Source organism: Mustelus asterias, unplaced genomic scaffold (genome assembly GCF_964213995.1).
Source record: "Mustelus asterias unplaced genomic scaffold, sMusAst1.hap1.1 HAP1_SCAFFOLD_42, whole genome shotgun sequence".
Lineage (NCBI taxonomy): Eukaryota > Metazoa > Chordata > Chondrichthyes > Carcharhiniformes > Triakidae > Mustelus > Mustelus asterias.
The window spans coordinates 289379-304470 of NW_027590119.1; the positions used below are offsets into that span (position 1 = coordinate 289379).

Genomic DNA, 15092 nt, shown 5'->3' on the forward strand with positions numbered 1-15092 from the left:
CAATGTTTGAGTCATTGACTGACAGGCCAGGTTCATGGATGCTGCCTTTCACCTTCTCAATTTGGAGCGGCGGCTCGCCGTCTTTTATACACTTTGATCATACAGACATTAGCGGTTACTTCGTCATTAGCTTTGGGTGGTTACCTGTACTTAGCCAATTGGGCTCCCCTCGCAATAATTGACCTCCAATCACATTCCTTCAAAAACAACCGTTAACAGAAACCCACAACTTATTGTTTCAGTTCACCTTTATCTTAAGCTAAGCTGACCATCTGGACCTCGCGGTCTGGTTTTTTTTGTCTGTTCCGTATTTTTTATACAATAACAGGATGTAGCTCAAAGGTTAGTTCGTTATTTAGTCAGCAACAGAATGATCTTTGTTAACCACAGGATAAGTGCTGGGCACAGCCAGTCCCGTACGCATTCACTTTCAAAGGTCGCAGTCTTAGTTTCACTCCAACACTCATCTCATTTATCTAAAATCCAACGAGCATAGATGCACCCTGCCTAACCTTTCCTCAAAAAACAGACCCCTTCATGCCCAAAATCAGCGAGTGAACCTTGTCTGAATTGCTTCCAATGTAAGTATATTCCATCTTAAGTAATCTTATGCTCGAAAACAGGAGGGGAGAATGTTATGGATTTATATTCAGGTCTGACAAATGACTGTTGGGGGTGACACAGTGGTTAGCAGTTCTGTCTCAAAGCGCCAGAGACCCGGTTCAATTCCAGCCTCGGGTGATTGTCTGTATGGAGTTTGCACATTCTCCCTCTGTCTGTGTGGGTTTCCTCTGGGTGCTCTGGTTTCCTCCCACACTCCAAAGAGTGGGTTGATCGACCGTGCTAAAGTGTCCCTTTGTGTCCCAAGATGAGGGGGAAGGAAAGGATTAGTGATGTACGTACATCAGGTTACAGGGATAGGGCCTGAGTAAAGGTGCTCTGTTAGAAACTTGGTGCAGACTCGATGGGCTAAAAGGCCTCCTTCTGCACTGCAGAGATTCTGTGATTTTGGAATTTCCTTTTACAGATGGTTAGAAGAAGAGGATTTTGACAGCAATCTCAAACCCCCCAAAAAATGTGTATTTCTTAATTTCAAGCCACAATTGACACATGACTCTTGTAATCTCCTTTTGCAGGGAGTTAGAGTGGGCCAAGCCTGAGGCAGCTGTCGTATATATATTTATAGAGAGAGAATAGACTAACATTTTGAGTCTGGATGACCCTTTGTCAGAACAAGGGTCATCCAGACTTTAAATGTTGGCTCTACTCTCTCTCCACAGATGCTGTCAGACCTGCTGACATTTTCCAGCATTTTCTGTTTTTGTTTTTTCCAGCATTCGCAACATTTTGCCTTTATCTGTATTTATATATCCAAATGTGCTATGTTAACAAAATGGACAGTTACTAACCGAAATATAAAGCATCATGTGATTTAGCTGACTTGACCATATTCCTATAGTTATTCAGTCATTAAAGACACAGTCATGGAGCATTAAACTTGCCTCGCAGGGCCCCTTGTGTCAACACACAGGCAGCTGCTTTGTGAGACTGCGAGCAGCACAGACAAGTCAGAGATAAGAGTGTCCTGAGAAGAGAGATTCATTTTGAAGGCTCAGGGACGGTTGATAAGATGTAGGAATTCTAGATTCTAATGAACATTCTTTCTCTCTCAATCCCCAAAAGCTGTGAATCTCCATCCCACACACTCTCCCTCCATTCTCACTCTGCTGTATCTAATATTCACCCTCCCAATTCTCCTGAAGGTGCTGATTGAGGCTGATTGACAGATCCATGCTCACTGCTTCCTGTCCACCACACACAAATCATAAGAAACAGGAGCTGCAGTTGGCCATTCAGCCCATCGAACTGCCTCAACCATTCATTGAGAATTGGCTGATCTACCGCAGCATCATTTCCCACGCTATCCCCCAGATAGAGAGAGAATAGAGCCAATGTTTCGAGTCTGGAGAGAGGAAAGAATGTTCCATAGAAACTAGAATTATGTGTTCTGAATTTCTATCCTGCACTGATACTGATGATCTCTGTAAACTTGTTTTACAGGATACTGAAAGAGGAATCACAGGCCGAAATCTCAAACGTCACATCTCGATCTGACAGAGTCACATTCCTTGGGACCTGAATATCATCGGCCTTTGAATCAAGGAGAAATGGTTGTCCGGTCTGATGACTTGAAAAGATTTCAAACATCAGTGTGACTGGAAAAGAGCCAACACGCTGCCACACTGGAGTGAGTGTGTTCCAGTGCACTGAGCTTGAACCAGTTACACAGCCTGAATAAATATCACACCATTCACAGCAGGGGGAGACTGTTCTGTGTGTGGACGAGTCTTCAACTGAAGAGAGAGGCAAGGACACCTGCACCATGGAGAAACCATGGAAATGTGGGGACTGTGGGAAGAGATACAAATACCCATCTGAGCTGGAAGCTCATTGGCGCAGCCACACTGGGGAGAGACCATTTACTTGCTCTCAGTGTGGGAAGGGATTCAGTCAACCATCCCACCTGCAGACACACCAGCGAATTCACACTGGGGAGGGGCCCTTCACCTGCTGTCAGTGTGGGAAGGGATTCACTCAGTTATCCAGCCTGCAGAGACACCAGCGAGTTCATACTGGGGAGAGACCGTTCACCTGCTCTCAGTGTGAGAAGGGATTCACTCGGTTATCCAACCTGCAGAGACACCAGCGAGTTCACACTGGGGAGAGGCCATTCACCTGCCCTCAGTGTGGGAAGGGATTCACTGATTTATCCACCCTGCAGACACACCAGCGAGTTCACACTGGGGAGAGGCCGTTCACCTGCTGTCAGTGTGGGAAGGGATTCACTCGGTTATCCACCCTGCGGATACACCAGCGAGTTCACACTGGAGAGAGACCATTCACCTGCTCTCAGTGTGGGAAAGGATTCATTGATTTATCCACCCTGCGGAGACACCAGCGAGTTCACACTGGGGAGAGGCCGTTCACCTGCTGTCAGTGTGGGGAGGGATTCACTCGGTTATCCACCCTGCGGATACACCAGCGAGTTCACACTGGGGAGAGACCGTTCACCTGCTCTCAGTGTGGGAAAGGATTCATTGATTTATCCGTCCTGCGGAGACACCAGCGAGTTCACACTGGGGAGAGGCCATTCAACTGCTCTCAGTGTGGGAAGGGGTTCAGTCAATTATCTGACCTGCAGCGACACCAGCGCATTCACACTGGGGAGAGGCCATTCACCTGCTCCCAGTGTGGGAAGGGGTTCAGTCAGTTATCCAGCCTGCGGAGACACCAGCGCATTCACACTGGGGAGAGGTCATTCACCTGCTCTTAGTGTGGGAAGGGATTCACTCAGTTGTCCAGCCTGCAGAGACACCAGCGAGTTCACACTGGGGAGAGGCCATTCACCTGCTCTCAGTGTGGGAAGGGATTCAGAGATTCATCCCACCTGCTGAGACACCAACAAGTTCACGAGTGATTCCAGGGGTTGGATTCTGCTGTTATTGTTTCTGCTCTCAATTACATCCAGGACTGCATTTTGTTCATTCTCACAGTTGGTCAATGGGGAGGGTCGGGGGGTTTCTTTCTGCTGGACTGGCTGGTCACATGACTTTGCCTCCAGTGGGCTGATGCTCTTTGAGTCTTGTTGCGAATACCTGGTTTCAGATTTCACACGGATCACCGAGTGACCGGGTGTGAGGAAGTTCAGAGATATTTAGTCAGCATTTCTGTTTGAAACCTCCCAAATGCTCATCCAATTTCCTTTGTAATTGTTTATTGTCTCCACTTCCTCCACCCTCGTAGGCAGCGAGTTCCAGGTCATTACCATTCGCTGCATCAAAATATTCTTCCTCACATTCCCCCCTTCCACTCTGACCCGAAACCATAAATCTGTGACCCCCCTCGTCCTTGTCCCATCAGCTAATGGGAACAGCTTTTCTTTGTCCACCTTATCTAAACCTGTCAGAATCTTGTCCACCTCTATCAAATCTCCCCTCAACCTCCTTTGCTCCAAGGGGAACAACCTCAGCCTGACATTGACAATAAAGAACAAACTAACAGAATATGTTAATACCTGAAATCAAATGGGAATGTTTAATTTCTGTTTTAAAGATATTGTGAATATATTGTCCCGTACAATAAAGGGATTTGAATAACTCAGCTTGAGTGCAGTTGAATGAAATGTATCAATCTCGCATCCACCCACAGTCTAGAGGAAGTGTGGAATGTGTAGCTGGAAATCCCTCCCTAACAGCACTGTGGGTGTACTTACACCTCAGGCATTGTAGCAGTTCAGGAAGGCAGTGTTGGGGTTGACCACGGCCGAGGCAGCTACATACAGCCACATATTCTGTTATAATTGAAGGACTGCAGATTGAATGTGAGGCATTATGGGACTGGACTATCTTGACCACATTCCTGTTACTGCTCAGTTTCTGCAATCACGGACCATTAAAGCTGCATAGCAGGGCCCCAACAGAGGACCTGGTGAGAATATTTACTCAGAATGAGTTAGAATTAAACTTATTCCAGGACCGGCTGGTGTTCAGTGGCTGAGATTCCCGAATCTGTAAAAAGGGGGTCTGACCAATCAACAAACAGTGGTCGGTAGTTAGTTAAGAAGCGTTCTCATGTATTGTTTAAATTATTTTATCATAAATTTGTGATCAGAACTGTGAGGGACTTGTAACCCAATAGTTGTTGAATTGACGGTAAACTCCAAGTAGCACTGGACTGAAAAGGGGGTCTGACCAAGAAGTGAAGTGATCTCAGGCATTGTTTAAATTACATCATCATTGGCCAACTTCCCCTTTGTGATGTCACAGCGGAGCCATCTTTGAATCAGCCAATAGGAATCACTCTGCTCCGCGGTGACGTCTCCGGGTTCCAGTGCTCAGGCCCGGGCGCGCGGACCCGGGAGCCCCGCCCCCACCCATAGTTCCCCTCCCCCTACACCACATCGAGCCAAGGTTTCCAGGCAACCGGCTGACGGCTCCGGCCAGAGCGAGAAGCCGCTCAGTGATCTCCCCCGACCCCCGGCCCGGGACTGCGCAGGTCCAAGGGAGGGGGAAGCTGAGAATTGCAGGGCAGATCCCACCCCCTGACCTGAGGTGTTGACCAATGGGAAGAGTTGGAGGACTGGAAGGACACTGGTCCTCCAGCTGATCAGAGCACCGGCTTTGCGTGAATGAAGATTGAGCTTCAGACAGACTCAAACTTCCTCCTGTCTCCAACATCTGTGAGTAAAACACTTTATTTTCTCCCCCTTTCTATTTCTTTTCTCATTCTGGGGGAAATTGGGGACTTGCAGCAACTGAAGGCAATGGAAGTGAATCCAGGGAGGGTGCAGACTCTGGAAAGGTTGGCCCAGGGCTCTGTCTCTTAAAGACATTGACATCCTTTGCTCCCTCAGTTTGACACATTTATTTGTCTATCTAAAAGGATGGTCTCTTTCCTAATGTTCACAATTAAATGGCTGGTTTCCCCAGGGGATGGCTGACATTTAAGGGGACAGTAAATTAATATCGGACAGAGATATGTCCAATGTTGTTGTATCAGACAGGTTTATTCCTGGTCCTGCAATAAATACATTTATCATTCCAATCTTGTCATATTGTACTGTAGCTACATTATATATTTCCAGTTATAGAGTCATTACAGCACAGAAGGAGTCCATTGGACAACTCGAGTCCATACCGACTCTCACAGTAACTTCATAGATTGTTTGCACTTTTTTCATGATTTTCAAGTGACTTAATTGCAGTGTTAATGTAAGCCTCCTGTGACACTAATTAATAAACAATCAAAACTAAACTATAAACCGCCTTGGTGAACACTTACTCGAAGATCAGAGGCTGAATGCCCTTGATCTTCGGGTAAATGTTCTCCAAGGCGGCCTTCAAGACTCACGACCGTGCAGAATCGCTGAGCAGAAAGTTCCGCACACATGAGGACGGTCTCAACCACGATCTTGGGTTCACGTCACACTATCTGTAACCCCCACAACTTGCTGGGCTTGCAAAATCTCACTAACTGTCCTGGCTTGAGACAATTCAGTAAGAAGTTTAACAACACCAGGTTAAAGTCCAACAGGTTTATTTGGTCACAAAAGCCACACAAGCTTTCGGAGCTCTAAGCCCCTTCTTCAGGTGAGTGGGAATTCTGTTCACAAACAGGGCATATAAAGACACAGACTCAATTTACATGAATAATGGTTGGAATGTGAATACTTACAACTAATCAAGTCTTTAAGATACAAACAACGTGAGACAATTGAGACAACATTGAGACAATTCACACCTCTTTAACCTGTGCTTAACCCTCTCTCCACTCACATTGTACCTGGAAAGACTTGATTACCTGTTAAGACTCGCATTCCAACTATTATCTTATAATGGAGTTTGTGTCTATATATGCCCTGTTTGCGAACCAAATCCTGCACACAGCTGATGAAGGAGCAGTGCTCCGAAAGCTCCTGCTACTAATAAACCTGTTGGACTTTAACCTGGTGTTGTGAAACTTCTTTCTTAGACTGGGTGTCTACCCCAGTCCAACGCCGACATCTTCACATCCAGGACAGGAAGCAGTGAGTATGGATCGGTCAATCAGCCTGAATCAGCACCTTTCGAAGAATTGGTAGGGTGAATATTAGATACAGCAGAGTGAGAATGGAGGGAGAGTGTGTGGGATGGAGATTTACAGCTTTTGGGGAATGAGAGAGGAAAGAATGTTCCATAGAAACGAGAATTGTCTGTTCTGAATTTCTAGCCTGTACTAACACTGATGAATTTTATAAACTCCATTTGCAGGATAGATTTGCAGAAGGTGAGGATTTACAGGCAGAAATTTCAAATCAAACAACACATCAAGACCTGACAGAGTTATTCATTTGATCAGGACCTGAATATCATTGGCCTTTGAATCTAAAAGGAGAAATCTTTTTCTGTTCTGTCTGCTTCAGAATTATTTTTTTAACATAAATGTAACTGAAAAATCACTGAGACACAGATACACCCGAGTGAGTGTGTTCCAGTGTACTGTGTGGGAAGAGATTTAACCAGTTACACAGCCTGAAAATACATCGCAGCATTTACAGCGGGGAGAGACTGTACCCGTGTTCTGTGTGAGATTTAACTCATTATTTAACCTGGAGAGTCACAAGGACACCCGCACCAGGGGGAAACTGTGTAAATGTGGGGACTGTGGGAGGCGATTCAGGATCCCATCACGGCTGGAATCTCATCGACACATTCACACTGGGGAGCGGCCATTCACCTGCTCTGTGTGCGGGAAGGGATTCACTCAGTTATCCAGCCTGCAGAGTCACAATCTCACTCACACCAATGAGGGATCCTTTAAATGCTCTGACTGTAGGATTGGCTTCAAAACCTCTGGAGAACCAGTGTCCCACCAGGTGTCACACTGAGGAGAGACCGTTCAGCTGCTCTCACTGCACAAAGAGGTTTAAAAGCTCATCCAATCTGCAGAGACACCAACGAGTTCACACTGGGGAGAGACCATTCACCTGTTCTGACTGTGGGAAGGGATTCACTCAGTTCTCCCACCTGCTGAGTCATAATCTCACTCACACCAATGAGAGACCCTTTAAATGTTCTGACTGTGGGAGCAGATTCAAAAGCTCTGGAGAACTGGTGTCCCACCAGCCAGTTCACACTGGGGAGAGACCATTCACCTGCTCTGTGTGTGGAAAGGGATTCACTCAGTCATCCAGCCTGCTCAGACACAATCTCGCTCACACCAATCTGAGGCCTTTCAAATGCTCTGACTGTGGAAGTGGCTTCAAAAGCTCTGGAGAGCTGATGTCCCACCAGCGCATTCACACTGAGGAGAGACCGTTCAGCTGCTCTCACTGCTCAAAGAGATTTAGAATATCTTCAGCACTGCTGAAACACCAGTGAGTTCACAGTGGGGAGCTGCTCTCAGTGTGGGAAGGGATTCACTGAGTCATCCAACCCATGGGTACTTCAGTGAGTTCACACTGGGCAGAGGCTGGTCACCTGCTCTGACTGTGATTCACTCAGTCAGCAAACTTGGTGAAACACCAGTGAGTTCACAAGTGATTACAGTTCTGGGATTATTCTTGTGAATCTTTCTTGCCCCTTCTCCAGTGCCTCTATTTCCTTTTTCTAAATGGAGATCACAAATAGAACGTAGAACAGTACAGCACAGGAACAGACCCTTCAGCCCACGATGTTGCGTTAAACATGATGCCAAATTCAACTAATCCCTTCTGCCTGCTCTTGGTCCATATTCCTCTATTCCTTACAAATTCATGTGCTTATCTAAAAGCCCCTATTGTATCTGCCTCCACCACCACTCCTGGCAGTACAGGGAATCCCAGTAACTCTTTCCTCCCCAGCTGTTGCTAAACCTCAGACTCTGCCTGTCATTCTGCTAATTAACCCAGAACCCCTTCCACACCATTTGTTAGTGGGTTTCTCCGACAAGGTGGCAATTATACTCCGGAAACCAATGTCACAGTATAAAGGTAAAACTTTATTAAAAACCAGTGATCAATGGGAGAAATTATATTGATGATCTCAGATACAGAATACCCAGACCGTTCTAATGGAATCATAAGACCATAAGATATAGGAGCAGAATTAGGCCATTTGGCCCATCGAATCTGCTCTGCCATTCAATCATGGCTGATCTGATTCTTGTCCCCCTTCTTCTGTCTTCTCCCCGTAACCCTTGATCCAGCGATTAATCAAGAACCTGCGTATCTCTGTCTTAAAGACACTCAATGACCTGGTCTTCACAGCTCTCCTTCCAAAGATTCACCACTCTGGCTGAAGAAATTCCTCCTCATCTGTTTTAAAGGATCATCCCTTCACTCTGAGGTTGTGCCCTCGAGTTCTACACTCTCCCACTAGTGGAAACATCCGCTCCACGTCCACTCTCTCCAGGCCTCTCAGTATTCTGTAAGTTTCAATTAAATCCCCCCCCCTCATCCTTCCAAACTCCAATGAGTACAGACCCAGAGTCCTCAACCGTTCCTCATACGACAAGCTCTTCATTCCAGGGATCATTCTTGTGAACCTCCTCTGGATCCTTTCTAAGGCCAGCACATCCTTCCTTAGATAAGGGGCCCAAAACTGCTCACAATACTCCAAATGGAGTCTGACCAGAGCCTTAGACAGCCTCAGAAGTACATCCCTGCTCTTGTATTCTAGCCCTCTCGACATGAATGCTAACATTGCATTTGCCTTCCAAACTGTCAACTGAACCTGCATGTTAACCTTAAGAGAGTCCTGAACCAGAACTTGCAAGTCCCTTTGTGCTTCTGATTTCCTAAGTATTTCCCCAGACCACAATCCCATCAGGGCCTATCCCCATAATATCACTTATTTACCCTGCTCGTTCCGCTGACATGAAGGGACAATTTACTATGGCCAATCAACCTAACCTGCCAATCTTGGACTGAGGGAAGAAACTGGAGCACCTGGAGGAAACCCACACAGACATGGGGAAAATGTACAAACTCCACACAGACAGTCACCCAAGGCCAGAATTGAACCCGAGTCCTTGGCGCTGTGAGGCAGCAGTGCTAACCACTGTGACACCATGCCACCCTTTATTCTTCAGTGCAGTTCCACCGTGTACTGTCGGATGTCAGTTCCTTCACAATTTACAAACCACCTCTGCAATCTCACATTCCAATTCCTTCCTTAACCCTCTGTTGGAGTCTCACGCTCATAAGCCATCTTCACACATGTCCCTCCCTGTTAAACGTTGCCTCTCATTTTATTTTTAACCAGACAGTGTTCTTTTGTCATGCTTGTTGGCATCTCTTTTCCCTCTCCAACAAATCATTGTTTTACATTTGTGGAAGGTTTATCAGGTCTTTTAGGATTGTGCTATGTTTTTTACCAATCAGTTTCATCATCCTAGATTCCACTTTCTTACAAAGGAAGCACCATTAAATAATTCTGGAAGAATCTTCAGAAGAAAGTCAAAAGTCAGAGTCAAAGGGGTTCTTCATCTCAATGTCTTTGCTTATTTCCCCCTGTACAGTCCCAATGTCTCAGATGATGGCCAGATTATCAAATTCAGTTATCTCAAATAGTTCATAGACAAAGAAACAAATATCTCCAAGAGAAAACTGTCACCTCATTCATCTCATCTGGACTTCCCTTTCACTCAAATCTTCATAAACACCCAAATATATGGATTGCTTTAAACTACACTTTCAGGAGTTCTGGAGAATCTTTGGAGTCAAATAAATCATTAAGTATTCTCATAACATATTTTAACAGAAACCGAACATTTCTGTTTGATTCCAGGCATTATCAATTTTGTTCTTTCCCTTAAACACCAGGTAATTTCCATTTTAAATGCTTGAAATAGCAACCCATGTCAGATATTTATCAATTCTAATCTCAAAAGCAGGCTTGTTGGCTTTCTGAAAGGTAAAGTCTTTGATTCTTTGCTTTAATTCTCAAAACTGCGGCCTTCACTCGGATTGTTTGTGAGTGAAACCGTCATCACCTGTTTAAAAAAAAAATCCATCTGGCTCTGGCCAAGATCCCAGTGAGTTAATATGTCCAATCACAGGTTACATTGAAAAACAAAGGCTGTTTGGAGATTTATAAAAATCAACTGTCTGCTGAAAGGGTTAACTTCTCTGTGGAACCGAGAGAGGCGGGGAGTGGGCAGAGGAAACTTGGCAACTGCATCAACTTACATAATTTAAAAAACTTCTCTTGTGTTATTTTCTTCAATTTTGCTCAAATTTCATCTCTTTTGTCTGTCTTTTTTGTAAATGCCAATTTCCAATATTTGCTACTTAATCAAAGTTGAAAGAAATACTTTGTGAAATGTGTTGTTAACCAAATCTCAACAATTTTAACTCAGATGTTTTGGAAAGTTGGAACTGGTTTGCTGCCAAACTGCAGCCTTATCTTTGTGTTTTGGGAGCAAATTGGCCTTCACAATTCTAACCTTGAACAACTTAATTTCTTTCACATTTTAGTACAGTCTGAATTTATTTCAAACAGAAACACACGGCAGTTCAAATTAAATTAATTTTTATTCCCTTTCCAAACTAATTCTTCGAATCTATGATACTTGCAAAAAACACGCTGCTTTAAGAATTCCTTCAACTGGGCAAACCAACTTGGAGTAAGGGTTGTGGATCATGATGGTGCAGAAGTCATGGCTAACCTCATACACCGGTATTTCCTTATCACACAGGAGAGGCAGAGGAGAGGGGGGAGTGCTTTCAGTGGCCTTGGTTTTGGAGAAAACAACTACATCTGCTCGCTGGTGACTGATTTGTGTCTCAGGTTGTTTGATTTTAGCTAAACACAGGCAGTGGTCTGCTTCAGGGGAGGTGTCACTTTGTGGCTGAATTCACTTCCTCAATGTCCCCATGGCATTTTCTAACTCTTCACTTGATCTGATATTTTCTGACTGTAAATTGATATCTTGTTCCAGAGTTTGGCCGAACAGCAGTAGATTTTTCTGAGCTCCACTCACCCTATCATCTGCCCCCTGTTCCCAATGTAACTGATTGTCCAGGTCAGACGTGCTCTCCTGCCAGCAATCAGCTCCATTCTGCAGCTTATCCACCAGTTCCCTCAACTCTTTATATTTTGTACTCAGCTGTGAGGCAACAGGTTTCCAATGTAACTGGAAATTAATTTATTCTGGACGTTTTCAACTCGCTATTTCCTTTCTGAATCTCTTTAGAAAACCTATCAAGGACCCGCTCGTAATCTCCGTCACATTCTTCTACACCTCCCAGGGTATCTTTTGCTTCTGATGCCCTTGACTCCGTTGTCAAACTGTCAGTCACATTGTAGCAGATGCCAAAGCCATTGTTGTATTTGTTTTTTTGAGGTAGCAGTGCTAACCACTGTGCCACTGGATGGACTGCTGGCCCAGTGGAGAGAAACATAGAAACTAGAAGCAGGAGTAGGCCATTCGGCCCTTTGAGCCTGCTCCACCATTCATCTTGGTCATGGCTGATCATCGAATTCAATTTCCTGATTCCCACTTTCCTTCCATATCCCTTGATCCCTTTAGTCCCAAGAGCTATATTTCATATCTTCTTGAAATCAGACAATGTTTTGGCCTCAACTATAGGGTGGCATGGTGGCACAGTGGTCAGCGCAGCTGCCTCACAGCGCCAGGGACCCGGGCTTAATTCCAGCCTTGGGTGAGTGTCCATGTGGACTTTCCATGTTCTCCCCATGTTTGCGTGGGTTTCCTCGGGGTGCTCCAGTTTCCTCCAACAGACCAAAGATGTGCGGGTTAGGTGGATTTGCAATGCTAATTTCCCTCTTAGTGTCCCAAGATGTGCAGATTAGATGGGTTAGCCATGGTAACTGTGTAAGTTACAGGGATAGGATGGGGGAGAGGGCCTGGGTAAGGTGCTCTGTTAGAGACTCGGTGCAGACTTGATGGGCCGAATGGTCCCTTCTGCACTGGAGGGATTCTATGATTCAATGAACACAGGAATGGTCAGAATTATTTCACATGTCCCAAATTTTAAATAACCATTACAATTAAAACTATCTCATACTCACATGTGTGAGTTTGAATCCGGATTAAAATTCCCACAAGTTTAGCAAAGTATCCTGGAATCATGTCTCTGGCCAGTGAATGTGGCTCTAGGTTCACAACTTTTGTGAAAAAAAGCTTTATTAATTCCACGTCCTTTATTTAAATCTGTTTGATTTAAATCACAGACAGAAAACCTGAAAGCTTGAAGCATTCAACCCACAAATATCATCCACACACAAACAGAGAAACATAGCATGTGCTTTACAACAATAACTGAAATTAATTCCTTAAGCGTTCTTGTGGTTCTGTTTCTAAACTTCCAGAAATGCCTTTAATTAAAGACTCAAGATAAGGTTAATTCCCCAGAAAGATAAACCTTAACAAATGTAGCCCAAAACAATGATAAAACACATCTGCAAACATCCACATAAAACAAATGAAACACACAGATTCTCACAGCTCGTAAATTTCAAATGAATCCTCAGCATTCTCTCTCGCAGCTATAGCTTCTTAAAGTGACAGAGCACCACAAAAGTTTCACAATATACATTAATGATTTGGAGGAAGGAACTGAAGGCACTGTTGCTAAGTTTGCAGATGATACAAAGATATGTAGAGGGACAGTTAGTATTGAGGGAGCAGGGGGGCTGCAGAAGGACTTTGATGGGCTCGGAGAGTGGGCAAAGTGGCGGATGGAATACAATGTGGAAAAGTGTGAGATTATGCACTTGGGTAGGAGGAATGGAGGCGTAGACTATTTTCTAAATGGTGAAATGCTTTGGACATCAGAAGCACAAAGGGACTTGGGAGTCATTATTCAAGATTCTCTTAAGGCTGATGTGCAGGTTTAGTTGGCAGTTAGGAAGGCAAATGCAATGTTATCATTCATGTCAAGAGGGCGAGAATACAACAGCAGGGATGTACTCCTGAGACAGTATAAGGCTCTGGTCAGACACATTTGGAGTATTTGGAGCAGTTTTGGGCCGCACATCTAAGGAAGGATATTCTGGTCTTAGAAAGGGTCCGGAGAAGATTCACAAGAATGATCCCTGGAATGAAGAGCTCGTCGTATGAGGAACGGTTGAGGGCTCTGGGCCTGTACTCATTGGAGTTTAGAAGGATGTGGGGGTACCTTATTAAAACTTACAGGATACTGCGAGGCCTGGATAGAGTGGACGTGGAGAGGATGTTTCCACTGGTAGGAAAAACTAGAACCAGAGGGCACAACCTCAGGCTAAATGGATGATCCTTTAAAACAGAGATGAGGTGGAATTTCTTCAGCCAGAGAGTGGTGAATCTGTGGAACTCTTTGCCGCAGAAGGCTGTGGAGGCCAGGTCATTGAGTGTCTTTAAGACCGAGATAGATAGGTTCTTGATTAATAAGGGGATCATGGGTTATGGGAAAAAGGCAGGAGAATGGGGATGAGAAAAATATCAGCCATGATTGAATAGCGGAGAAGAATCGATGGGCCGAGTGGCTTAATTCTGCTCCTATGTCTTATGGTCTTATGGTCTAAGCTAACAAGTCCTTGATTAAAATAAGATACAAGATCCTTCATTCCTCTTCATTATAAGTTAATCTTTTTTAAGCTAACTTCCAAAGCCTGATTTATAGGCAACATCTCGTCTTTGTTGATTTAAAATCCTCAACACGTTACCACCTGCAAAATGTTTGTTCTTTATCTGGGGTTGAGATGACAACATGATAAAATCCTCACAGTTCTTCCAAATTCCTCCAGGCCATGCTTAAAATTTCCACGTTTCACTGGTTCCCATAAATCCTCAATCAAAAACTAAAATAGACACATGAGTTTCCAGGTGATTTAAAAACAAATGAACTGTCTGCTGAAAGGGTTAACTTTTCTACAGAACCTAAAGGGGTCGGGAGTGAGCAGAAAAAACTTGGCCCACAATTACATCACTTCACATATGATGGGGGTTTTTCTCAGAGGCTCAGTATTGAGCTGAACCCAGTTAATACAAAGATTTGCAAAAGACAGTATACTGGTTAAAGACATTATTTATTGACCAACACGCACTGGGAGAAAGGCAGCTGGGAGTCCAACTCCTTTCTAAAGTTACAATACATTGGCCGTGTAGTTATACTATTTTGAAAGTTCATTTCACCCACCCACTCTGTCATCCCAACTGGATGCTCCAATCATGTTCATGCACAATATTTACCTTGGCCAATAACATCCTATCTTCTGGCAGAATGGGAATTCATTGGTCTGTCGAATCTGACAGTTCATGCCCACTGTTACTTTGCAACTTTCACTTACGTCGGTCTATAGGGTTCAAAGGTTGCTTTCTAACTGACTCTCAGCAACTTCTATTACATAGGTTATAGGGTTCAAACGTTCCTTTCCACTGTCTGCTGAGCCATCCCTTATCAGTAAAAAATGAATAATTCTATTCATTCTAGTTTCTGGGAAGCGTTTACTTTTATAACTCATACTGAACTCATTGTTCCACAGGAGCAGGCTGAGGGTAAGGGAGCTTGTTTGTGCACTAATTTATTTATTTATTTTTCAGTTAAATTTGTGAAAAAAATCGGAGGT

The 15092-nt window shown here is 44.4% G+C and overlaps 1 protein-coding gene across 2 annotated transcripts in view; it reads left to right on the plus strand.

Annotated features, from left to right (window-relative positions):
• LOC144482753 (uncharacterized) overlaps positions 1-15092 on the plus strand; it is a 36752-nt gene that overhangs the window by 10975 nt on the left and 10685 nt on the right. The window contains exon 4 of one of the 2 annotated variants that reach the window (XM_078201591.1): positions 2062-4160. The exons of the other annotated variant lie outside the window; for it this stretch is intronic. Coding sequence (XP_078057717.1) covers positions 2384-3334 — 951 coding nt within the window. The 5' untranslated portion in view covers positions 2062-2383 and the 3' untranslated portion in view covers positions 3335-4160. Of the gene's footprint in view, positions 1-2061; positions 4161-15092 lie in introns of those variants that run through there. 2 annotated transcript variants of the gene reach the window in all.